This window comes from Ictidomys tridecemlineatus, chromosome 13 (genome assembly GCF_052094955.1).
Source record: "Ictidomys tridecemlineatus isolate mIctTri1 chromosome 13, mIctTri1.hap1, whole genome shotgun sequence".
NCBI classification, from domain to species: Eukaryota; Metazoa; Chordata; class Mammalia; order Rodentia; family Sciuridae; genus Ictidomys; species Ictidomys tridecemlineatus.
Genome location: NC_135489.1, coordinates 38,902,564 through 38,930,122, shown reverse-complemented (window position 1 = coordinate 38,930,122; position 27,559 = coordinate 38,902,564). Strand labels below are relative to the sequence as shown.

At 39.3% G+C, this 27,559-nt stretch overlaps 1 protein-coding gene across 1 annotated transcript in view; it reads right to left on the bottom strand.

The window, feature by feature from the left end:
* The window catches only part of B4galt6 (beta-1,4-galactosyltransferase 6), a 57,486-nt gene extending 30,301 nt beyond the window's left edge, over nucleotides 1-27,185 (bottom strand). Inside the window, exons 1-3 of the mRNA XM_005337458.5 lie at nucleotides 26,474-27,185; nucleotides 10,978-11,094; nucleotides 3,256-3,369 (exon numbers count right to left, since the gene is read on the bottom strand). Of these exons, the coding sequence (XP_005337515.1) occupies nucleotides 3,256-3,369; nucleotides 10,978-11,094; nucleotides 26,474-26,588 (346 nt within the window). The 5' untranslated portion in view covers nucleotides 26,589-27,185. The remainder of the gene's footprint in view (nucleotides 1-3,255; nucleotides 3,370-10,977; nucleotides 11,095-26,473) is intronic.
* Between the last annotated feature and the right edge of the window lie 374 nt (nucleotides 27,186-27,559).

Below are 27,559 nucleotides of genomic sequence, written 5' to 3'. Positions count from 1 at the left end.
ATAAAGCTGAAAGTGGATTTTCCCTCTAGAGAATCTGCAAATAATATTAGTTAATGAAGTATTCACTCATACTCTTCATATAAGTAATACACATTAAAATAGATTTCACAGTGTAACTAATACTAAATATCAAACGGTTGAAATCCATGAAAAGCTTTTATTCTTAATTTCAATTTGAAAAACTCAAACTGAATGGAAAACCAGTGCTGGTAGTCCCAATGCTACACAGAAAAATCATGAAGGATTGACAGCTAGATCCTCAAGCACTTTAAGTTAACTTCCCTTTTGGTAATTATATGTAAATTAAATATCACTCATACTTGAATGCTTTTCATCCAACTGGATCTCATTCTTTACATAAATTCCCTCTCCTATTTGAGAAGGTATTACATTCAGTTATTGTGTGTGATACAACATTTTACATTAGGTATTTTATTATGTTTTCTATTATCAACGGGAAATATCCTGTTAATTAAAGAAAATACTAAGGATGCTCAGTTAACTGTAAAAACAACTCTACACATTTCTCCTTGGTTTCCAATTCCTTTCATGGTAAAATCTAGATCCATCATTCAAAGAAGAAGGAAAAGGGATTATTAAATGAATGTCAACCAAGCTTCAGGTACTGTGCTTTATCCAAGCACTCTAAAGATGGCATTATAATCTCAGACTTTACAGACAGGTAAAAACTGAGGCTCCCCTTTGCACAGGTCACATGACCAGTGAAGGGGCTCTCTCTCCTAGGTGGCTTATGCAAAAAAAATTTGGCAGAATCCTCATTATGCTGGTTGTACCCATGGTCCCTTTCTCAAGTGTTACCTATGTATCGACTTATTTTCTACCAAATAACCCAGTCTCCTGGCCACCACTACCTGGACATGAGATTGATTGGGGTTGGACCCAAAGCTAGTAGCCTGAAAGAAAGCCTGCCTTGAAAAAGTGGCTGCCAAACCAGTGTGATCTTCCTTGTGAAAGAATGCAAGACTTTAAGGACGGCAGAAGAAAGCAGTTACAGCACCAAGTCGGCAGAAAGGCAGCCACAGCAGCCCTGAAGCAATCCCCGGAGCTCCAGGGCAGAGGTACTTACAATAAGCTGCAGGACTAGAAGAGTGGAATGCTAGCACCAGGGGGCTGGCAGGCAGACACTTTACAGCTGTTTAATTAGCACTCATAAAGCACTAATTAAGAAAATGGTAACTAAACCAAAGACAGAAAGATTTCCTAAAACCATAAATCCCTGAATATGCATATTATGAAGAAGAAATTACTGTAATCAATATTTCAACAGAACATTACCCAGTGGTTTCAGTACTGCAGACAGAAACACTCATTTTTTTTAGGAAAACAAGGCTGTAATAACAAAGTTATGAAAAACATATGGCCACAAAAATCTCTGTCAGCAGAGTTGGCAAGGTCAGAATCACTCAAGAATTTGTTCTTTAGAACAAGTGCCTAGGCCTCAGGTTAGATTAACAAAATCAGAAATTTACAGGTTGGGCCCATGAATAGTAAAAGCTCCCCAGGCAATTCTATCAGATAGCCAGAAATGAGAGTCACTACCTTAGATGAGGTGGTGACAGGGCAGTCAAAGTGTGGCTCAGGGATCATCAGCATTAAATATGTTAGAATGAAAATTCTCAGCACCACCTTGGACCTACTGAAACTGAAATTCAATCTGGCACTTTTACAAGATCATTAAGGTGATTCCGAGATAACCTCCAGTTGGAAAATCATGGTCTTAGATGACATAGAAAGGTAAATTTTTTTTTTTTTTTTTTTTTTTTTTTTTAGGCTGGCTTTGAATTTATGATCCTCCTGCTTTGGCCTCCTAAGGCACTGGGATTGCAGGAGTGTGCCACCACATCCAATCACTTTCCTCTTAATTTTGAAAAAATATAAGTTTAAAGTATACAATATCTAGGTCACTACCACATATTATACGCAGAAGTTAACAACAAAATATTAAAATTATTAGGAAGGGATAAAGGTATTTGTATAGCCTTGGAATAAGAAAAAGCCAAAAACATTGCAGTGACTGACACACTTGAAAATCATAATTTTAAACATTTATAAAATAAAAGACTCCATCAACAAAAAGAAAAGACAAGTCCAGTTTTGTAAAAAAAAAAAAAAGATACTTCAACACACAGAGAAGACAACAGATCACTGCAGGAATATAAAGAATCCTCCAAATCAATACAAATACCTAATAACCAACAAGGAACCAATAAAGCCCAAGCAAGTCACATGGGAGAAAATTCAAAAACAAATATAAAAATTTACTTAAGCCTATTAGTAATAATGAAAGTAAAAACTAAAACATTTGTTAATCTATCAGATTAGCAAAAATTAAAAAGTCCATCAATATCAAATTGGTACATTTATGGAAATATGGTATAGCTGCTTAGAACAATTTGAAAAAATATGGAAAAATCAAGCCAGCAGAGCCAGTAATTCCACCTCAAGCACGAATGCATATATATATGCACAGGAAAATTGGAACCACGCACAGATCTATATTTTATTCATTATTATTGTACTATTTTGTAATACCAAAAACATAAAAACAACCTAAATGTGTATTAGCTGGTAAACAGGTAAATTAAATATGGTACATTTATACAAAAACATACTCTTCAACAGTTAAGCAATTAAGAGAAATACTTTATATCTATATGTAACAACATGGATAGTTCTCAAAAAAAGTAACTAAAGAAAGCAAGTCAGAGTCAAATATAATTTATAAGACCATTTTTATAAATTATTAAACTTTCGAAACTGAATATTTTTCATGTATCCAGCATCTACCTAAGTTTTAAAAATTTTTGAAGAGCCTACAGGAATACACACAAAAGAAGTGAGGTGCCTTCTGAGGGAGAAGATGGAAAAACAGCATCAGAATAGTGATCCAAAAGGACTTTAGCTTAATCTGTAATGTTCTAATATATCCAATAGGAAACTGAGACTATTATTACTCTCACAAAAGCTTTGAGAAGTAAGCAAGCCAAATTATAGTTTTTAAATATGGATGGTAGGAATACGGGTATTCGTCATTTTCTCTTTTGTTATTTTTCTTCCACTTTTCAATCACTACCATCCAAAAAGTTGCTCTCCCTTGCAAAAAAAAAAAAAAAAATTACATGCTGCATAATATGAACATTATCACCCACAGTTGTAATGTGCTCAAATCATGTGGCTTTTTTCTTTTTGTAATAACACAAGTAAACAGATAAGTCAAAATTAGCTCACACTTACGCATGTAAGGCAGTTTTTCTGGGCAGGGAAGGAATGGTGAATATGTGAAGTTTTCCGGGAGATACGTTGTTGTTTGCACAAGATAGTCACTTGAATTATTGCCTTCAGGATAATCTTGGAGAGAGAGAAGAAAGTTATAACCAAAAAAAAAAATTGCCTTCTGCTTTGCTTCTAGTATAAAATGTCACTGTCAATGGGATGACTACAACAGGTAATCCACAGAAGTACTTTAAAGCAATTATCTAGAAAGAACTAGAGAAAAGCAAATTGCTGATGGAACAGACACTCGGCAAGATTTCCCAAGAGACGTCTAGAAAGCAGCTTGGCCCCACCCTTTCACACAAACAGCAGTACCATTTGCAACCCATTGGCTGGGCCAGATCTAGAGGGAGTACGGAGATGCACCAGGGAATTCTGTCCACTATCTCACAGCCACACTCAACCCAGCACACTGCTACTAGCATCCAAAGAACAGAGGGGTGGGACTAATGTTTTCTTAACACCTCACAGTAAGAAAGAAAGATTCACCCACTCAACTTACTTCTCTAACTCAGCCTACTCTACACCTTTAAGTCATTCTCAGCCTTCCCGCATCTGCTCCTAGGGAGCCCTGAGGCTATTATTACAGTTTGGTCCATTCTCCTTAGAGTCACCAAGTTATGCTATACATAGGGCAGTGGTTCTGAGCACCAAGTTCAAATCCTTGTGTTCAAACTCTTGCTCTAACATATACTAGTTTTCAGGGTAGGACACTATTCACTTTCTCATCTCTGCCTGCCTGCTATTGTCATTTTCAGATTTCTGATAAACTGCAGTACATAAAGAGCTCAGAATACTTCTGGGCCTATAAAAATACCCAATAGTTACTGCTATGAGTGACTGGTTTAGACATGAGCACCTGACCCAGCGTGAGACAATCAGAACCTTAAGATTCTTAAATGTGGAACCAAAGAGATCACGTTTCAATCGCTCTTTGGAACAAAGTTCTGAAATGCAAATCTAAGAACCACAACTTGTCTGTTTCCTGCTATGAAGATTAAGAGAATACAGTGCATACGAGATAAAAGATGGAAGCCGCTGATTAAACTACTGTCTGTTAGGGCTGGGGTTGTGGCTCAGTGGTAGAGTGCTCCCCTAGCATGTGAGAGATGCTGGGTTCGATGTCAGCACCACATAAAAAATAAATAAAATAAAGGTATTGTGTCCAACTACAATTGCAAAAAAAAAAAAAAAAAACTGTCTCCTGGATCCAACCAGATACCACAGAAAATGAAGCTCTAACAAACACTTTAGGAAAATGGGAAGATATTCTTTCAATCTTCAGTGATCAGCTCCAATGAAAGAGGTAAAAGCCAGACCCTCAGACCCATGGGAAAATGGCAGAACTATACTTATGAGGTATGTGAATAGAGTCACAGCAAACTAAATGTGTCCCCTGAATAAATATTCATTCATTATCAAAACTGAGTTGATAGGGCTACAGCTGGGAGCCAGAAGAGCATTTCAGGACAGAAATACACCCCACCTCCAGGTCCATCTATGAAACAGGGCCCTTCTAAGACTGCCACATGGAGGTTGTTGGACAAAGGCTCCAGACCTCTCTACCAAGGAAGAGACAGAAGCCAGAGGAGAAGGTCCAACCAATTTCAAAAGCTGCATGGAAAGCTCCGTTATTAACTTGACAGGTCATCAATAAGGCATTAAGTGTATTGCCAGAAAAAGCGAAAACGATAGAGAACCATGCTGGTACAGTTGCTAAGGACAATTCCACCAGGGAGTAGGAAAACCCCAGTAAGAGAATTCCCCCAGCCCTCTCCAGAAGTCCTGGAAAGCATCTGACAAGGAAGATCCTGCAGGCTCTAGAGGCAGGAGAGATTCAATGGGCATGGTTTTGTGTGCCCAGGGACAAAGTGGGGTCATAGAAACTCCTCCTGGGGCCCACGTTATGCATCCCACCCACACTTATCTATAAGACTGAGAGATACTGGACAAACATAAAACAAGTGTAAGGCAGTCTTACAAGGTTCTGATTCTTTCCTTAAGGTGCTTTTAAAAAATGTAGGTATATCTATTTCAAGTCCTATTTTTTTTTTATTTATATCTTACATACATGACAATAGTGGAGTGCATTACATTCAAATTATCCATTCACAGCACAATTTTTCGTAATTTAAAGATGGTTTCACCTCTACAGGGACTCTTATTTTGCTAGTGGTAAGCATAAGTTAGATTTCTGCCACCTCAACAAAAAATAGCTAAGATTATTACTGTTGAACTTTGCAGTATCTTTTGGTCAAACTCCTTGATTCATACCTAAGAGTTATTTATATCTCCAATCAACAAATAGATTTTACTGCTTGTAACTTAAACTTTATTTTGCATTCCTATTTCAGGTACATAGGAAGAAAAAAAAATCACATATAAAGAATATTCTTAAAAATTACAAGTTTGTCAAAATTTGAAAAATTAAATCAAAGGATTATAATAAAGTCAAAGTAATCCCCCAAAATCTAGAAAGAAAAAAAAAACAAAAAAAGAAAAGATGATAAACTTAGATGATTCTTTCAGAAGCCACAAATCCAAATAGTTCCAAAAAGAAGGCGGGGTGAGGAGCAGGAAGGCAAATAATCAAAGAAATAATAGAGGAATATTTTGTAGAATCAAAGGACAAGAGGTTCCATATTGATAGGCCCATTGTACCCAGAGAGAAAAGAAAAACAAAGCTCCAAGATGTTCCTTGTAAAATTTCACTATCAGGAAAAAAAAAAAAACTACAAGTCTGCAGAAAGAAAAAAACTCATCTACATCTAGTAACTGTGATCAGAGAAAACAATGACATGGGAATATGAAATCCTCTTAAGTGTGGTCAATTCATGTTCCCAAACTGCTCAGGAAAAAAAAAAAAAAACAGTAAGAGATGCATAGAAAGCTTAGCAAATGGAGGGGCAGGGGCCAGGGGGACAAGTATCATTAGTAAAAATAAAAAGATCCACAAAAGCATGTCTACTACTTCACTTAAGAAATCAAACTACCCTTAGTTACATACATTTGTCTTACTTCCATGACAGAAACAGTCACAATTGATAATAAAGAAACAGCAAAATAAGGGTGGGAGTGTAGCCCAGTGTAGAGGGTATGCATGTTTAACATGCTCAGAGCAGGGGGTTCAATCTAGGAGGGAGGGAAGAACAGCACAATAGAAGGAACTTATACACAGAGTAAGTTGTTAAAAATCAAAAGTCGCTCTCTTGGAGGATTAGGACTCAGGAAGAATGTGACAGGAGACTGCTGTTTCTGTTTGATCATGGCTGGGTGATCTATAATCCCAGCAATTTGGTAGGCCGAAGCAGGAGCATCCCAAGTTCAAGGCCAGCCTCAGCCAGTTAGTGAGACCCTGTCTCAAAATAAAAAATTAAAAAGGGCTGGGGATGTAGCTCAATGACAAACAGCCTCTAGGTTCAATCTCCAGTACCAAAAAATAAAATATATGTGTGTGTACTACTTAAAATTTAAGTAATTTATATAATTTGCTTTTCAATATGAATACATGAATGGTTGAAACAATAACTACAGAACAGAAAGTTCTTCTGCACAAGTTACACAGCTTTCGCACTCACAAGCTCTCTTATACTCAGACACAAAGTTCATTTACAGATTTTATTTTTGCATATGCCACCAGAACAGATGGACTAGCTACATAAATATGATGCTTTTTCTTAATCTTTTCAGTCAATTTTTCTTAAGTACCTAGTATATAATACACATTTGTAGCAGCTGGAAATGGAGGTTAAATAATGTTTTCCCTAGGGTCACTGCCTTTTTCTATTTCAAAAACTCAGTTTCTTATAATGCTAAGGCAGAAAAATATTAACATTCTCATGTATCCTCAAATGATTTATTAATGTTGTATAGGAACTTTAAATCAGAATATTTACTCTTCATAATTTACTAATTTTGTCATTAATACTGGGGCCCCTCTTCTTATCCACATACTATAATTCCATAGGCCCGCATCCAACTCACTGAAATTTCAAGCTCTCTAGACATTTCCACAAAACAAACTGTTAAAGTCACTCCCTCTGGGGAGTGTGGTGACAAGAAAACCAGAGAGAACTGTTTCACTTAGTTTATTCTAATGCTAGAGTAACTGAATCTTCATAAAAGAATACATTCATAAATAATTTTTTTAAAAAAGACATGCAACATTATCTTCATTTCCTTTCAATACAGTTCTAGAGCTAAACATGTTATTTAGCTACATCATTATAAATGATCATAAGGGCTGTAACACTTACAGAAATGTCTCCACAATCCGGAGCACTTTGTCCAGTGGTATTTACCTCATTCCAATGTATGATAATATATAACTCTATCCACTACCTGGGTCCTTTGTCTGTATACCCCTTTTAATTGAAATTCAATTATATATTTGATTTCTACCATCCAATAAAGTTGTAGGGCACAACAGGAACATGCTGCAAATAAACCCTTTACAATTGATAATAAAGCCAATGATGATTTAAGCTCTTGGAGATTATACTGTAATAAACCCATAAAAATCATGATTCCTACACAAGTGGTTAGGTGAGCCATGTCCATCAAATATAACCACTGCTTTCAAACTAGGTGACAGTTTTAAAAGGTTATGCATGCCAGAAGCACTTGAGGTCCGCCACAATGCTGTTAAGAGGCAGACATTATTTCATCTAATGAATGAATGAAAATGAAACAAGTTCTAGGCCCTTTCCTCTTTCTTCCCATCCAGAACCACACCCAAAGAAAAAGGAAACAAAATGAAAACCTCTGGACAGGTCCCCTACTCCACTCTCACTGAACCTTATCACTTAATGGAAAAGAAGAATGGGACCAAAGGACACCTCTTAAATGGCTTTATTTCTTCTACAAAGGGCACCTTAAAAGGGTGGCAGAAACCCCTTGAGTTCTTTTCTGTTCAACACCAACTTACCCCATCAGGCAGGACATGCCTGAGGGTCTCGAAGCATATATCCACTAAGAAAGCATACAAGGTTACCTCTAACCAACCCACCAACCCTGACACAGCATGACCCCATCACCTACTTCAGTAATTATTCAATGAGTAAATCTTGTTTTCTTAATTTGACTGGCTCTGCAGGCATCATTAAAGTATGACATGATTTCTGCACAAAAATATATACCTATTTACATTTGATGCCACATAAAGTCACGTAGGGTGTTTAAAACTTCTTTTTGAAATCAAATGTACTCATAAATATAACAAGCTATGTACCCTTTATTATTAAAATTTAAATGAGCCACCATGTATTATTAGTCAATTCTCCTCTAGGGCTCAATTAAGCCCTTGGTACACCGTATTGACCATTATCTCCTTTTTGCAAAATTTTATATGTATTTGTCTGTGCAGAAATAATAACTGCATTGTAAATAACTATATTTTCATATCTCAAGCCTACAGAAAGCTGTGTGTAAAGGGAGAATGTTTTTCCTAATCTACGTCTTCCACATCGAGTTGAGTATACAAACTATACTAACTGTTCAATAAATGCTAACTAATGAACCTGGCAGAGCCTCAGGACTGACTACTTTAACTCCTCTCTCCTTAGGTAACAGAACCCTGATTTCATTCTAGCACCAGTGTTCCCAGCTCCATGACTTCATTTCCTAGTATACTTATATGTGCCCATGCGATTAAGTTCTGGCCGGAGAGATGTATGAAGAAATACTGGGTGGGACTTTTGGGAAGGCTCCTTAAAAGGGGGCACCCAATTTGTTCTTCTTCCTTTCATTCCTCCTTCCTATTGAGTCAAGTACAAATACAAAGAACAGAGCCCCAGCAGCCACCGCAGGCTGCGAGTTCACTGTGATGTTATGTGGCAGAGTAGAAGACAAAAAGCATGGGATGACTTATGAAGAAATCTCCATAACAGCCACAGATGACCAACTTCCAGGCTTTTACATGAGAACAAAAAAGCTTTGTAGCTAAGCCATCACCTCTAGGCATCTGTTAGAACCAAACCCATTCCTGTCTCTAAGGACAGTTTTCCCATTAGTAAAAAAACCATATGAAAGGTTTTCAAAGGTACATAAAACTAAGCAAACGTCAAAGTATGCACTGGTTGCTTTGTCATTATTGAAACTAATGGAAGAATGGATTTCTTTTTTTTTCTTTTTCTTTTTTGCATACTGCTAAAGGAAAGTTTGCCTTGCTCAGGTAATTATTTCTCCTAATTGAACTCAACATCCACACATAACTTATTCATGTCTCAGGAAAAAAACTATAATATACACACTTTTACTTTTCATACAAATACAGTAATCTTAACCTAATATTTCTTTTCAGTTTAACAGACTTGTAGCAAACACTTTGACACTGGGTGCAGTGGCACATGCCTATAATCTCAGTGACTCAGGAAACTGAGGCTCTAAACAACTTAATCAAACCCTATCTCAAAATAAAAAATTTTAAAAGGGCTGGGGATGTGGCTCAGTGGTTAAGTACCCTTGGGTTCAATTCCTGGTACCAAAATAAAAAACAAACATCTTTTAAACATCTCCTAAAATTGACCTACTATTCAGTAGGCCTACTGCATCAATGCAGAAAACAGTTAATGAGATTTTTACTGTACTGTACTATTAAAATGTCCACTATGTTGAGAGTCTTTCTAAAGGAAATGAAGGCTAAAAAATTAAAGGAAAACAAGAGTGTTTTGATTAGTAGCGTCAAAAGCAAATTAGGCAAATGACTAGAATGGATTTTGTAAAAGTATGTGTGACATTAAATTGCAAACTGGTATGCAATTGGTAGTCTTGCATTTTTTAGCAGGATCTAAAACTACATATGCCTTAACATACTTTTAAGAAAGAACATTTATGGCTGGGAGGTAGAAATTCTATTGAGAGGAGGAAACTGAGACAGCAGAAAAGTGACTGCAGGTCTACAGTGACCCAAGCACCCATCAACACACATTAAATCTTTATTTTCAATTATTTAAAATGAGAACACAGAGCATACAACAACTGACGATCAATCCCATGAATCCCTTTAAAGTAGCACCTACAATACTTGGGAAACACTGCGGGAAGACCTCTTCCACAGTAGGAAACCCATTCACACCACATTCATGTTCACAGCACCAAATCATTATTAGCTTAGCCTATTAGATCTTAACTTTTTGTGACTCTAATGCAGATTCTACTTCCAGATAACATTTTGAAAAGAGCAACTACTGATTTCCAACTTTATAAAACTTCTCCTCTAGTCCCTGAAAAAGGTCATAAAGTTAAGAATATCCTATAATGTAAAACAACTAAGTATGGGGCCAAAGTAGTTGGAAAAACATTTTAGAAATAAGAATAGATATAAACAGTAGCACGGCTCATTGAGATGAATAAATTATTCTTTGTGGTTAATTTAAATACAATAGATGAACTGAAAAAGCAGAAGCTGTTCTGTATAGTTTATGTTTGCAGGAGTGAACTTTTAAGTATCTTTACACCAAATACCATCACCCTTGAAACCAAAGCTTTATATATCCTAAAATATGAAACAGACCTGATTTGCACAATAAATTAACCTACCAGTGCACTTAGTAGGAGAAGTCTTCATCTCTAACAGGGAGTCACTGGGAGGCAAAATTAGAGTTTCAAAGATCTGGTCAAATGTTCTATGCCTATAAGGGTAAGAAGCAGAAGCCAAGAAAAGCTGAGAGGAAGTTGTCTTACCTGTGCCATTGAGGGTGGCGTTTTTATTTGTGTACAGCCTGATCATATGTCCTATTGTTTTCACATTTTCTCTCAACATTATACCTCGAGCTTGTACCATAAAGAGGTATGTGTTGGCTACAAAAAAAAAAGGAGGGGGGGATGTCATTAATATGATAAGCTTATTTAATAATATTCAGAATTAGCCAATAAACAAAGATGAACTCCATTATCATGCCCAAAAGGAAGAAGAAATGTAAGATGACTATTGCCTACTTTTTAAAGGTACAAAAACAGATTTATTAAAAATGAAAAAATTAAAACGGTAATATCCATCTACCAAATAGACTAAATGAACAAACTGAAATACCACAACAAACTCTTTATCAAATTATTTTCTACTATTAAATGTATAAAGTTATTTCAAAAAGTTACCTTGTTTTAAATTCCCAAACCAAGTCATAAAACTCTTTTTCTAATTCTACATTAATTCCCTCAAACCAAAAATTCAACAAATATAAGGATTCTTTACTTAATGATTCAGTATACATGAAGATCTTGCAATGGATCCTGTATATTCTTCATGCGTTTGGGAGAGAGGGCTGTTCTAGAATCAATATCTATTTTGTTAATTTCTGTCCAAGAGTTAATTACTTCCCTTTCCATCACAAATATACCCACCACGATCGTGAAAATAGATGAGCTTAAAAAAAATTAATGTATATTTTTTATAATTTGTCACCTTAGTTCTTTGTAAAAAGTGCTTTAAAAACAAGCCCTCAGTTTCCTCCTGGGGTGAAATGGGTAACTATAAACCCAGGGAACTAAAAACCCAGATTCCCTGCTGGTCCACATTCTGCTACTTTAGTACCTGCCTGGGACACTCACTGGAGCCCAGTTTCCTTACTTTTACAGAGTCACCCCTGCACCAGGTGCCCTCCAAAGCCTATTCCATTCTCAATTCTGGAGTCACAAAGCCAGGGAGTCAGAACTCCACTCAAGACAAGAGGCAGAAGCTCATCCCTGGGCAAAATCAAGACTTAGCAAGGGTCACTTAGCGATTCTTCCAATGTTAAGAGAAGTTGTCACTGAGCACAGTAATGACACTCTTCAGAAAATGAATGCTGAATGAAAAAGCTAAGAAGCTCAACTAACTTTCTGGGCTCTGCTCTACTCTCTCCAGGTGGCAGGGAGATGAGAAAAACATGACATTTACTACCTCTCTTCCCATTTTTATGTAAATGTGAACTTGTCCAACTACAAACAACACAGTGTGAAATAAAATGAGTAGAGAAGCAGAGTGATTTTTTTCTTTCACCTACAACCCATAAAGGATAAACAGAAACATCCAGGTTTTACATAAGCTTTACCAAAACCATTTTTTAAGAATACATCTACCCACTTACTAGAAAGCAGTCTTATAATCAGATTTTACTTGTTTAGAGTTGATTTTATTATACTAGGCTATAAATATCACGAAATTTTATTATATTTTTCCACTTGAATGGACATGAAAAAAGAGAGAGAGACAAAGAGAAATAAGAAAACTAAAATAACAGCCATTCAAAAATGTACGAAAACTTTTGATTAAAAAAAAAATCAAACTAACGTTAATAATTCTACTTAAACCAGGATCTAAAGTTCAACTGAACGAGGTGGGGAAGGGCATCAAACAGATCATAAACAACAACTGATTGACAGCACCTGGACTTTTATTTATTTATTTATTTTTTGTATGTGTGTGGTGCTAGGGATTGAACCCAGGGTCTTGTGCATGTGAGGCATCCCCAGCCCTGGAATTTTTTTTTTTTTTACTCAAAACTGCATATGACGTTTGTTACCAGTGATATAAATACCTTATATTTGTCCTACATCAAACCATACAAAGGCCACCACAGAGTAGCAGAACTGAGCCAAGGGTGAAAAAACAAACTTCCAGAAACGATACCGGCCTAAGCAAGGAATGCTAGTGAGAACATCTGTGCATTAGTGTGTGTCTTGTAAACATTATTTTACAAAATTATACAGCTGGAGAGTTGCAGGGAGGTCAGGCCACAGCTATGCGGACAACCAGGGCACAGCAGAATGGAGTAAAGGTAGAAGATTCCCTGTCAGTGGGGGATACAAGAGCAGGAACACTGTGCATGGAGGACAAACTGTCGGACATGTCATGCAGATGCAGGACAATGGAGGGCATAGGATTCTAAAGAGAAGGAAATGAATTAGCATTTACTGAGTACCAACTTTGGTCAGCACTTGAGCTAAAGACTGTAACTAAATATATGTTCATATACACATAATTACATTTCATGTAGTTCTTGTAACTGCCTGCAGCAGGGTAAATGGGAGTCTCTAAAAGGATAGTCCACATCCTAATTCCCAGAACCTGTGAATGTTACCACATTTGGATAAAAGTCCTAGCAGATGTATTCCAGCTAAGGATTTTGAGATGAAGAGATCATTCTGGATTATCTGGGTGAGCCCTAAATCCGAGGCAATTGCTCTTACAAGAGAAAGGGAGAAGAGGATTTTTCACACACAAAGGCACACGCACATGAAGGGCAAAGTTAAGATAGAGTAGAACACTGCAATGTGGCCACACCCATGCAAGCGGACCAGCATGTGACCCTAGAAAAGGCAAGAAGTTCACTCCAAGAGCTGCCTGAGTAAACGTCCTACCAGCCTTCATTTCAGACTTCCAGCCTCCACAACTGTGAGAAAGTAAACTTGGACTGTTTTAAGCCACTCACTGTGTGGCAAGGAGCTTCGCAGACCTGGGAAACTGATACACCATCCTTTGATAGATATGATGAAAAGAAAAAACTCAAAAGTAAATTATACAAGTAGAATCAGAAACTCAGGATTTAAGCACAGATCTGAATGAGGAGAGGGGAGAGTGAGCTAGAAGAAGCAAAGGTTCAAAGTCACAAAGGACATGGAAAGACAAGGAGAAAGAGAAACCTGTAATGTAAAAAGTCATGAGGGAAGTGACAATATGAGGAATAAATCAGACTTCAATTAATATGAGCAGGAGAAAGCCAGAAGAGACATTTAAAAGTTATAGGAGAGGACAGGGGATGTTGCTCCGTGGTAGAGTGCATGTCTAGCATGCATGAGGCACTGGGTTCGATCCTCAGCACCACATAAAAATAAAGTTATTGTGTTCACCTAAAACTAAATAAGTATTTTTTTAACAGTTATAGGAGAGAAACAGAGTTGCCAGTTTAACTACTGAAAATATAAATAAGTATAAAAAAGCAAAATACCTTATGTCTTTACCCCTTACTATTTCCTACAGACATCAGCAATCTTCTTCATATGGATCATATGCTGAAAAGTTATCTTCTTTCTACATTCAGGGGCATGTTCAATAAATCCCCAGACATTACTCATCCATGTTGGTAAAGGAAAAGATTATTACCTCTACTGATAGTGGTATAAGCCCCAGGATTAGACCAGACTAAATATGAAATGCTGTTTATACTTTGCCTAGGACTAAGGTATTGCTTAGATTAAAAAAACAAAAACAAAAAACTTTGACATTGTTCCAGGCTATTAAAAAAACAACTCCTTTTATGTCAAAATTCTATTTAAACAGAGACTATCTGACCATTGTCATTCCAATGCAAGTCAGGTTTTGACTCAAGATCATCTGTTGTACAATTACCAGCCTATATTGTCCTCCTCTCCACCTTGCAAAGAAGTCATGAGCTGTGTTCAGAGTTCTATTTTATCAGGCAGATAACAAATAACAATGATCACAAACAGTACAGATCTATTTCAAATCTTAGCCAACAGCTCAAACTTTGCTGCTGTAGACACTAAAAATTAGACAACAGGTCTCTATCCCTTCATTTTGCAGTTGACAGTTTTAAATTGTCTGAAGATTATCTGCGCTTGAATACTGATCGTGGTTAAACATTCTCATATAAAAATGGATTGTTCCAATGGCTTTACATTACAGATGCTGAGGCTGGAGAGGAGTTCACCCAACAGATATTTATTGAATGTCTACTATTTACCAAGAAGAGCTAGGAAGTAAGGGGTCCTGTGGATTCCTGCCGAAATAGTCAAGCTCCTAAGAGGCACAGACTGCCTAAAACATCAGAAGTTCCTTTGCAACAGATCATGAGTTCGGCCTACTCTGTACATAGTTGATAATTCAAAAAGTAGACCCAAAAAGGGCTCATTCAAACCTATGAGCCCTTCTGTTGATTCACTGTGGTACTCATATAAAATAATGTGTGGCTTCTTTAAAGTTTAATGGGAGCCCAAGAGAGTTAATGAACCACATTGGGGAAAAAAAAAAAAAACACACAATCAGGAGGAAATGAGGGAATCAGAGAAGGAAACGTGTAGGCAATTAAACAGATTTTTAAAAATCTAATCAGGAAACCCAACCACATTACAGACCGAAAAAAAACAAACCATAAGTAAACATGCCTAGGAAACATTATAAAATTGTTCAAAATCAGTAGTTTCAGAGTAAAGAAGATGAATGTGAAACAAATCTCCCTACCCACTTGGGAATTCTATTGACATAAGAAAAAAAATAAAGTGAGAACTATTTGAATTATGTTTTACAACTATCCCCAATCTCCTGGTGTTTTCATGATTATAAAACGCCTTTTAGAATTTCACCCTACTTAGTCATGAAAGAAAAACAAGAAGCAGAGAAGGGGATGCTGGACAGGAAATTAACTTCAAAGAATTCCAAATCCAGAGCCCATTTTTGAATCAGTAAACAAGGCACCTTATAATTCTCTACCTCAGTCTCCAGATTCAAAAGAAAAGTCCAATTTCTCTTCTGTGACTCAAACTTGAAACTGCATTCTAATTAGAAATTGTAATTTTCTTTTTTCTTTTTTTTTTTTTCCTTTCTTGAGACCCAGTCTCACTATGTTGTCCAGAGTGGCCTGGGCTGAAGAGATCCTCCTGGTTCAGCCTTCCAAGCAGCTGGCACTGTAAGTATGCCCCACCACCAGATTAATTTAATTATCAAAAGACCATATATATAATATGATTTCAGTAAACTCACACTAACATTAACAAACCTCAAATACATAAAAAGGTTCAAAAACAAGACAGACTATTTTAATCATGATATGTTATAGTAACAAACTTGATACAGTTATATAGCAAAAACTCTCATAAAGATACTAAAAAAAGAATTTTCTAGCCAAATACTGGGAAATGTTATGTTGAAATTACTTCCACTGGGTAACCTGTAATGCTATACACTTTGAGAACTTTATTAATCGTTTCAAATGAATCACAACATATCTTTCTAATAATTATAAACACCAGATAACACATTGAGGATCAACCTATAATCCAAACCCCTACTCACTGCCGTCTCATAAGGGAGCACAAGATTCTAGCTATCTTAAGCAATTTATCTGTCCTTTTCCCTTCTGGAAGAAAAAACCCTCACCATGATTTATAGCTACTCCTATCTTAGAACAAGTTAACCTGGTTTTCAAAATGAAAGATTCTCTCTATAAAAGACCAAATGGCATGAGGATGATCAATTGAGAAAAGTAAACCTAGCTAGCACTTAATTTCCCCACCACCACCACCATTTGGGGTGTTTTTCAGAAACATAGTTCCAAGACTGAAGAATTACCTGAGACACATTCAAAAATAAATCAGAATTGCACTCAGAATCTCTGGTGGAATTCCTGGGAAATGAGGTTATTAAAGCAGACCACCCTAACTATGGCTTAAGCACATTAATATTTGAAAAAAATCACTGTTCATAGTAATTCTCTAAACATAGTTAATAACATTTATAATAAGCCAAACAGGAATTTTTCCTTCTATATTAGTTAAACTTATACATCCTCCTTTGCACAGCTTTCTGAGGCATGCACAATTCATTCAGATCCTGGAGAGTCCATCTGCGTCCCTAATAAACACACAACAACAAGGATTTGGTGGAGACAAAAACTTTTACTAACTCAACTAATTAACCTACAAAACAAAGATCCAAGCAAAAGGTCCTATTTGTTACACTCCCAGAGAAGGGGGAAAAAAGGTGAATTAATTAATTTAAGATTTAACATTACTAAGTTTACCTTCCTAAACATTTTACTGGGCCACAAAGCCAAAAAACATGACTACTGACAAGCGAACTCCCATTTCAACTAACCAGGGTTTTGTTGTAGCTTACACCAAACTCTGACAACTTTTTTCTATGACCAAAAGCATGTATGCCCACGGGAATGTGACCATGAAATATAACACATTGAATGGTCCCATTAAGTATATTTTATATCTAGAAAAGAGTAAAACTGGGATGCTCCCTTTCACTCCCTAGTGAGGCAAGAAATTAGGTAAAAATGCCTTGTTACAAGTAGAGGAAATGCTTAGTTTTCGAAAGGCATGTTAATAGCATTGTAAGTACCTTCAGAAGCGTCTGCTTTCAACCTTCAATTGACCTGATCTCCAATTTAAATCACATTTATTACTTGCACATTATTCTCTTTATTATCCTGACAAAAGTCAGAAATGGAAGGAAAAAATCTTTTAAATATTAAATCACAGCACTGTCCACAAATTAAAAATAACAAGAGGGAGCAAGCAGAGAAAGGAAAGAGAGGAACGAATCCACAGGACAGAATGCTCTGCTCAAATGGGCCAACTGCCAGCTCAGGCAATGGTGACAAAAGCCAGGCTGGTCCAAGGCGCCAGGACAAAACTGTAAACACTCAAGGCCTGAGGAACACCCAGATGCAACCTAGGAGCCAACGAGTCTCTTAGGACTCTGCCCTTGGACTTCCCACCCACCTCCACAGTTTTGGCCCAACACAAACAGGAAATGCAGGCTTGAAAGGAAAGAGGAGTCCAGGAAGGCCCCTGTGGGTGGAGAAGGGACAGGTGGCTGGGAGGCCACGGGTGCATGGAATGGAGAGCACACAGTCAACACAGCACAGAGCTAAAGCCATGTTGGTGATCTGTCCTGCCTCAAGCAAAGCATCCTCGCCAGCCCTAACGGGTGGTCATTTACCCTCACTTGAAAACATGCAGGGACAGCTGGACTCACAAGGCCTCTTATTACACTGAGTTCAGGTCCGTTAGTAATTAGTGTGCATGTCCGTGTTTCTTAACAATAACCCTAAAAGCAGTCACTCTCCTGAGGCCATGTAAGGAAAGTTTCATCATGATTATCCCTTCAAATGGAGTTCATATTTTCTCCAAATGTTCAATTTTCCAGAGCAGAATACGTCAGTTCTTTCAACTCAGGAACAGGGGAATCCAGAATACTAAAGGGTACATTTCAGCTCTTCCACCAAGCTGGGTGAGACTTTGGGCAAGTACCCAGACAGTCTGTTTTTTCTTCTTTCTTCACACAAAGGCTAGCCCTACTGGCTATAGCACTACCATACAAAGCGCCAGCTACCTTTGGGGTTTTGCTCCTGGGGCTTCCCTATCTACAACTCTGGCACCAGAAACACTAATGCCTCTGTGTCCAGGATTCTCATGGCCTTGGCCCTTGCAGAGAGAAGCAAAAACAGGGATTGTGATGAGGAATGTAGTCGTCACAGCTGGAACCACCAGAGCATGAAGCTTAAAAGTACTAGTGCCCCCGAGAAGCCTTGTAGCACATTCTATGCTAAACAGGCTTCTGCCAGGATGCTTATGTTAAAAATGAATCAGAACCAAGATTTCTGGGACTTGGGAAAGATGCTCATTAAAGCATACCACCTCAAATAAGGCTTGGAAGGGTAGGAAATTAACCACCATATTATAACACTGCCTCAAAAGGAAAATAAATGCATTTTCTTCCCAACCAAATTCCAAACGGCGTTTGAAATCCTGTTATGTTGTAAAGATGAGGTGTCCCTTCCAAAGTTCCTGCACTGATACAGGAATGTTCAGAGGTGAAATGATTGCACTGTCAGAGCTGTAACCTAATCAGTTCATCCTACTGTGAATGAACTGGGGGAATGAACTGCAGGCTGCCGGGGCACTGCTGGAGCTGGTGGGTCACTGGTGGGTCACATGGTTCATCTTCCCTGTGGTCCCTTCCCGGCTTTCCTCTCTGCTTCCTGGTCAGCCATGAACACAGCAGCACTTCTTCACCATGGCTTTTGGCCATAACATCCTGCCTCATCTTGGGCTAAAATGCAATGAACTCAGCTAACCACAGACTAAACTTCTGGAACTATAACCAAAATAAGGTTTCCCTCCTCGGGTATTTTGGTCCCAGTAACAAAAAGTTGACTAACACGAATACTTATCATATACAAAGACTACAAAGCTAGGTTAGGAGTTTCCCTTTTAAAGGTATCCACAGATGTAGCTATTCTTCTCTTTAGCAAACAAGAAAAGGGAGAAATGATAGACGCTGCTACAGATAAACATATTACTACTTCTTTCTGCCACAATGCTTACTAGATCTCATATTATTCATAAAAGACTAAGGTGCTAAACGGTATTTAGCAGTGCCAGATTTCAATGAGTCAATAAATTTTCCTAATTTCCCCCAAGACCATAGGATTTGGATTAATTTACACTGACACTACAGAGCTGGGTTACAAGCATTACTCAAGAACAGTAATCTGAATGTAGAAGGCCATCCCTAAAAGGGCCTCCAGTCCCCTTGAGTGTGGACTGGATCCTTTGTTTTTGTGGTGCTGGGGAATCAAACCCAGGGCTTTGCACATGCTAGGCAAGGGCTCTAACACTGAGTTACCTCCCCAGCCCCGACTCCTTTCTCACAAGACAGGAGAATAAAAAAAGGTAACAGCATCTCCTGGGATACTTCCATACTACACTTGGGCCTCCTCCATATTCTGATTTAGCGCCTATGATTCCATGTTGAAGAGTAACTAACTTAGTGAGTCACTTCCACTTGCAGTAGTGAGTTTATTACTCAGGTGTGCTGGGGGAGAAATAGATAAATGTCACCCACCCATGGGCTAAAGACACTCCAATCTCTCTTCTGGGCTCCACGCCCATACTTCCATCTGCCGACCTACTGACACAATCCTTCCTGGATGCCCCACAGGCACCCCAACTCAATCTCTCTAAAAATCAAAACAGCCCAATCAAAACATGTCTTTCTACACTCCCGCATACTAGTTACCTGGTTGTCTAAGTCAGAATCTGAGGATCATCTTGAAGCCACTTCCTTTTCTTCAACCGCACTATTCACATACTTAGTTCTTCCTGGGGCAACTATCAAGTCTGATCCAGATGGAACCTTCTATTGCTTGACCAACTGCAATGACTTCTCATCTGCTGTTCCTGTCCCTGGCTCTGTCCTCTATACCCCATCTCTCATGCTAGAACTATTACTCTGAAATAAAGATTGCATTATTTCCCTTTTCAAACCTTCAGTTACTCACAGCACAAAACCAGCATGGGATGTGAGGCCAGTAGGGAGGCCCAGAGAATAAATATGACCAACACCATGGCCTAATGCAGAAGAACCCCATGAAAGAGCAATGCAGGTCAGAGCATCTGGTGAGGAAAAACCCAAAGAGCTTTTGCAATGCAACACAGACCAAAATAGCTCAAATTAATCTCCAGGATATACAAAGAACTAAAAAAACTTAACACCAAAAAACAACAACAACAACAAAAAAAACACAAATAACTCAATCAATAAATAGGCAAAGGAACTGAACAGGCACTCACAGAAGAAGAAACATAAATAGTCCACATATATATTTAAAAAAAAAAATGTTCAACAACTCTAGCAATTAGAGAAATGAAAATTAAAACTACACTGAGATTCCATCTCACTCCAGTCAGAATGACAATTATCAAGAATACAAGTAGCAGCCAGGAGAGGTGGCACACACATGTAATTGGGAGGCTGAGGCAGAAGGATCAAGAGTCCAAAGCAAGCCTCAGCAATTTAGCAAGATACTAAGTAATTCAGTGAGACCCTCTCTCTAAATAAAATACAAAATAGGGCTGGGGATGTGGTTCAGTGGTCGAGTACCCCTGAGTTCAATCCCCAGTACCCCGCCCCGCAAAAATACAAGTTAACAATAAATGTTTCCCCACATAAATAAGGGGGTAAAGGTTCACTCATATACTGCTAGTAGAGCTGCAAATTGGTGCAAACACTCTAGAAAGCAGTATGAAGATTCCTCAGAAAACTTGGAATGGAATCACCATTTGACCCCTAGTATAAATCCAAAGGACTTAAAATAAGTATATACAGTGACACGGCCACATTATTATTTATAGCAGCTCAATTCACAATAGCGAAGCAATAAAACCAACCTAGGTGCCCTCAACAGATGAATGGATAAAGAAAATATACACAATGGAATATTATTCACCCCATAAAGAAGAATGAAATTATGGCATTTGCTGGTAAATGGATGGAACTGAAGACTATCATGTTAAATGAAATAAGCCAATTCCGAAAAACCAAAGGCTGAGTGTTCTCTGTGATATGTGGATGCTAAAACATAATAAGGGGAGGGGCATTGGGAAGAATAGAAGTTCACTGGATTACACAAGGGGAATGAAAGGGAAGGGAGGAGGATGGGAACAGGAAAGACAGTAGAAACCAGACATAACTTTCCTCATATATGCTCATATATGAATACACAACCAGTGAAACTCCACATCACGTACAACCATAAGAATGAGATCCTAAGTTACACTCCATGGATGTATAATATGTCAAAATATACCCTACTGCCTTATACAAAACAAAACAAATAAAAATAATAAAACAGCTTAAGAACAGAGAGAGCCAGGCTAGTCTAGCCAGGGCCAGGAGGCTAAAGGGCTATGATAAGAAACCTGCAGGGCAAATAGCAACTTTCTGAGAAGCCCAAAGAAAAGCTCAATCAAAATGACAGGTGAGGGTTGAAGGTGTAGCTTTTTGACACATAACACCTGTCCAGCAATGCAAAAGGCCCTGGATTTGATCCCCAGCACTGAAAGGGAAAAAGGAAAAGAAAAAGGTCAAGGGGGCTTTGAGCAAGGACCTGACTAAGCCACCTCTCCCAGAATACATATGCCTGCACCCTACCACCCAGGACCACCAACTCCACCACTCCCAGTAGGATACAAACCCTGTGGTGGCCCAAATAACCTAACACTTGGTCAGGTAATTCCTCAAAATGGCCCACAGGAATTCAGACCAAAGTGGCCCAGTTAGATTCCACCACTACCCAAAATACCAAACAGCCTCTCACTAGTCTAGGAAAAGTCAGGGATGCTAGTGAGTCAATGGACTATGAAATTCCCACTCCCAGGGAGATTATTCAGTCTCCCCCTTGATATTGCCTCACTGATTACAGGCCCACTGATTTCTTAATAGACAGCTTAGATAAAGCTGTGTGAGCCCAGAAACCTTTCTCAATCTGACCCATCTACCACCCCACACCCTGAGTTGTAGCCAGATGGAACTAGAGTACTCCCACTTTCTGGAAGCTTACTCATGCTGTTCATTCTGACCAGAAACCCTTTGCTCAGTCTGGAAAAAGTCCTAGTGATGGCCCACTCCAGCCACTAGCTGAAATACTTAACCAGTGCTACTCTCCACCACATGCTTTCCAAGGACTGGCTGTAGCTCCTTCCCCAGGCTCATCCTCATTGATGACTGCTTCTGCCATCTATCTTTGGTATCTCAATATCTAGCTTCTCTCAGGTGCTCCATTTGTATTTGTTGAATGGATTTTTTAAGCTAGTTCATCTTCTCCTCTGATATGACAGCAGGAAAATAACTGGATTATGTTGGAAGTTATATTAGAAATAGCTTCCTATTCTAGTCTCAATCCCACCAGGTAAAAACCTTGGAGGGAAACTGCACTCATCTCTTTGCAATCATGCACAAAGGCCAACATAGGATGAAAAACAATTCATGGCTCCCACCTCTTCTGGGTGGTGTAGGGCAGTGTGTCTGTGGACTTCTTATGGGGTGGCCAGGGGGAAGGTGCCTACATCTCCCTTAAGTTACCCTTAGCACTAGAGTTAAAGACTATCCTTGTGTTTCCTGAATGAATCAGAAATGTCAGGGGGAAAAAAAAGTCTCAAGTTATTCCTAAAACAATGAGCTTAAAGTTCTATGGAACTCATTGTACATTAAGACCCAAATAACCCAGAAAATGCTAAGCAACATTGACAACCAGTGGAAACTAAACAGAGTATGCCATCTGCAACCAGCACACTACAATCAGGTAGTGTATCAGCTCACAAAGGAGAAAGGAGGGGAGACAGGAACGCAGGCAAAGGAGATCAAAGAAGAGTAACTAAAATGAAAAGTCCTGTCTGAGAAGGGCACCTGGCAAACACAGATGTTGACATAATGTAACTGACACCTACCAAGCAGGTTGATGTGGTAGGATTAACAAGGACGGCTTAACAGAAAAGATTCGAAACATTTATTTAAAATCAATAAAGAGTTCTACAACATATATCTCAGTCTTAAGAAAATTTAGCCCCCAAGAGGCAATTCAGGCTAAAATATGATGCATTTCATGAAGAAATTTCTATAGGTCTAATGAAAACGCTAAGAAATCCAGGACAGAATGGGGAGTACAGGTAAAGCACTTCTGCTGCCTAACAAAGTACTGTGGCTGTCTCAACCCAAAGCGTGTGTGCAGAGAATGGATTGTCGCACTGTGAACTCAACTAGCCACATTTTTCATAGGACATCATGTTTACTTGTGGGAACTACAGACACACCATGATTAGACTTGTGTGTCTGACCTATATTTCCTCAAATATGAAGAAACGGATCCAGACACTTAAAAAAAAAAAAAAGACAACATTTGTTGCCAATGATAAGAAGTTGAACATTCAAGCAAAATATCTGAATTTTGCAAAACTGTTTCCCAATACTTAAGATATACAGATAAGTAGGAAGGTTTTGTGGGTTTTGGTGGGGGAAGGGGGTTGCTTTCCTTTTTTTTGTTTGTTGCTAGATGGCACAGGATTTTGAACCAGAGTCAGTTTAACAAATTTATGGTATTTTATAAGCTTGGTTAAGTTACTTTTCTTACTAGCTTTAATGGGTTTTTGTTGTTTTTTAAATAAAATTCAAGACAGTAGTTTAAATTATGTCAACCTAATTGCTTGCAAGAAAATTGCCCAAATTTTTATGATATTAATGATTGTTCTATGGGAAACATTAAACATTCAGATATAAAAGATATATTAGTATTTCACATCAATTGAATTTTAAGAATCTGCAGATAGTATATTAACACACCAACCAAAAAATTAAAAACAAATGGATGACATCAAATAAAAGTTGGAATTCTGATTTCCTTTGGTTAACTTTTCTTCCCCCACTCGCCACCCCCCTCTGATCAACTGAACCCAAGGATGCTTTACCACTGAGCCACATCTCAAGTCCTTTTTATTTTGAGACAGAGTCTTGCTAAGTTGCTCAGTCTCATCAAATTGCTGAGGCTGGCCTCGAACTTGAAATCCTCCTGCCTCAGCCTCCTGAATCACTGGGGATCACAGCCATGGGCCACCACACCTAGTTCTTCAGTTAACTTTTTGAGTAATATGACTTTAACAAGTTAAATACAAAGTAATAAGTTAAATACAAAGTAAGAACATTGTTATCTAAGAGCAAACCAAAAGGGAAAAAAAATCCAAAAAACCCTTCTCCAAAATCAAAGTTAAATGTCTAGTAAAATAACATCCCATTGGGATATCCAAATTCTAAGAAGCTACATGAGAAAGTAAAAGAAAAAAAAAAAAAAAGCCATACAATTAGGAGTTAATGTGTAGACTTCCAAAATGGCAAAAATAAATAAATAACAAACCTTAAGGAAAGTCTTTGCTGAACATGTTGGATAACATCAAGCCAACTGAGTGATAGGAAAGATTGACATCTACCAAACTAGCCAATATGGTAAGATGAATAGGGGCTTCTTAATAGAAGAGATTTGAAACTTAATATTTGGGACCAATAAAAGGCATTCCTACACATATATATTTTAGCCATAAGAGAGTTTGGCTCCAAGATGTAATTCAGGCTAAAATATGAACTACTATCAGTATTACAGGCTTCAAGGAGGTGTTGTTTGCTGTTGCTATTGTACAAAGAAACTGCATCTATGGAAAATAATATTAAAATATCCATGCTTCTACAAACTTCACCCTAAAACTTCTATTTTGAGATACATCAAGGTGTCAGCAATTTATCTTCTTCTCAAGCATCATCATCTGAGTGTATTTCTTTTTTTTTTTTTTTTTTTTTTTTGGTACTAGGGATTAACCCAGAGGTGCTTTGCCACTAAGCTCTATCCCCAGTGCTTTGTGTTTTTTATGTTGAGACAGGTCTCACTAAGTTGCTTAAGGCCTTGCTAAATTGCTGAGGCTGGCCTGGAACTTGTGATCCTCTGGCCTGGGCCTCCCATGTCACTGGGATTACAGGCTTCCACCACCTCACCTGGTTCTGAGTGTATATTTCTTACTTCAATCCAAAACCTTAATAAAGAAAAAGCCACATAGTGATTTTTCTTTAAGAAGTCAAACAGTCTAGATGAGGCTTGCTTCTCCCTTCTCCCAAACAATTCATAACAATATCTATTACACCCAAGATGATGCCCAGATAAGAATTCCATCTCAAAATTCTGCAGGTGTTTTCACTCTGTAATAGTATCACATTTTTAACCAACTTAGTGTCTAACGAAAAATGGTAGGAGATGCACACTGTTACTAACAGTTTAACATTAAAAACACAATAACCAAGGAAAATTCAGAAAAGTTTTGAAAATAACGATGTATTTTCATATCCATGTGAAATTCTTATTATTCATTCATTAGAATAATTCCAGGTTGGTGGTTTACCAACAGAAGTGGGGATGAGGAATTAAGAAAGAAGCCAGTTCTGTATTTCAGACCAAAGGCCTAATATGCTAAACAGAAGTTTAAAATTTAAAACTACAAATTGCCTTACATAATTATTTTAATCACTATTTTATCTTCGAAGTCTTCCTAACAGGTAGCTGAGGCAACCTGCCCTTGAAAAGCAGATGCACGCATACCAAATAATGGAGCACTGTTTTTTACAAGACAAGTCAGACCCTAAAAATTCCTGAAGTATATCACAAATGTTCATTGACCCCATTCTAAAAAAGTGACCTAGAACACTAGAATAGGTACACTCTTGACCTCGATCACATTCCCTGCTGCCGGTTTCTCCATTATAATTTTACAACCAGTTATTATATCTGAGGATGTTTGAATAAAACTACCATTCAGCTTAAGATTTGACATTAAATGGATAAAGCGGGTTATGAATACTTCAGAACGCGTCCAGAGCATCCTGGGCCATCACACCTACACCTACTATGTCCATTTAATGCAATGCTTTAAGTTATTTAAACATACATTAACAAAATTCACGTAGCAAAGCCATGCCCGCAGGCAGTTTGACACGTCTGAAATAACAGTGCAAATAAAATGCTTTCTGGGGGCCCCCGTTTGCACAGCCTCCAAATCCCACAAGTAACATCCTTAACGTTGGGCATTTTCTCGGTTGTGATCGTGGGAGGTGAGGGTGTGTCCCGGTACTTACCGATGCCCGGAGCCACATAGATGAAGTAAAGACAAGACGAGGACAGGGAGAAGAAGAAGATGAAGGCGAGGAGGGAGCGATTGGAGACCCGCATCATTCGCCTGAGCACAGACATCTTCCTCTTCCCAGCCTGCAGCTCGGGCTGCGCTCTCAGGCCGGATTCGGGGCCACCGTCCAGGCCCTAAACTTCCATGGATGTGCTATGAACCCCGAGAATACCGAGGGTTCCGTGCAGAGAGGCTCTGGGAATAGGGCCCCAGCGGGAAGGAGAAAAGAGGAGGAAGCGCACGGAATGAATGGGAGGCCAGGGAGCCTGGGAGGAGAGGCGCGGGAGGGCTAAGGGGAAGGGTGGAGGAAGAGGAGAGTCCGGGTGGGGGTCCCGAGGACCAGAGAACCTGGAGAGGCAGAGGAAGGGCGAGGACGCGCGTTTCCTCCGCCAGGCAGCGGCGGGAGGAGGGGCTGCAGGTGGGGAGAGGCGCAGGCTGCGCGCCGCGGCGCCCTGCGGAGAGGGGCAGTTAACTGCAGCACACCGGGGTTGCCCGCGGCTCCAGGTATCCGCCCAGGACGGAGCCCAGAACTCAGGGTCCCGCCGCCCGCGATCGCTCGGCGGGCCTGCGCCTCCTTCTCCGGGTCCCGGCGTCTCGTGCCTGCGCCGGGCTAGCGTGGGCGCCGGGGCCGCAGCCTGCTCACGCGACGCGCTAGGGCCCGCGGGGGCCCTGGGGGCCGAAGAGCTGGGCGCTCGCCGGCGCGCAACCTCCACCTCATGCCGCGCCGGACCCCGGCGCCCTGCGGCCGCCGCGGGAGCCAAGCGCAGGCCAGGGCGGCGTCCCGGCCAGCGGCGAGCACGCTCCGGCTCTGGTTCCAGCCGCTGCCAGCTGCCCGTCCGGCCGCAAGGGCGGCAAAGGCCGCGGCATTACCGCCGCCGGCAGGGGTGAGGCGCCCCCGCCGGCGCCGCCCCCGGGACACCAGGCAAAGACCCGCTCCGGCGAAGCGCGTGGCCAGCCGAGGTGGAGAGCACGAAGAGAAGGAGGCCGCAAGCCGTCGGAGCCCCTTCTGGGCCGGAGAAGGGGGTGGACCTGGAAAGGC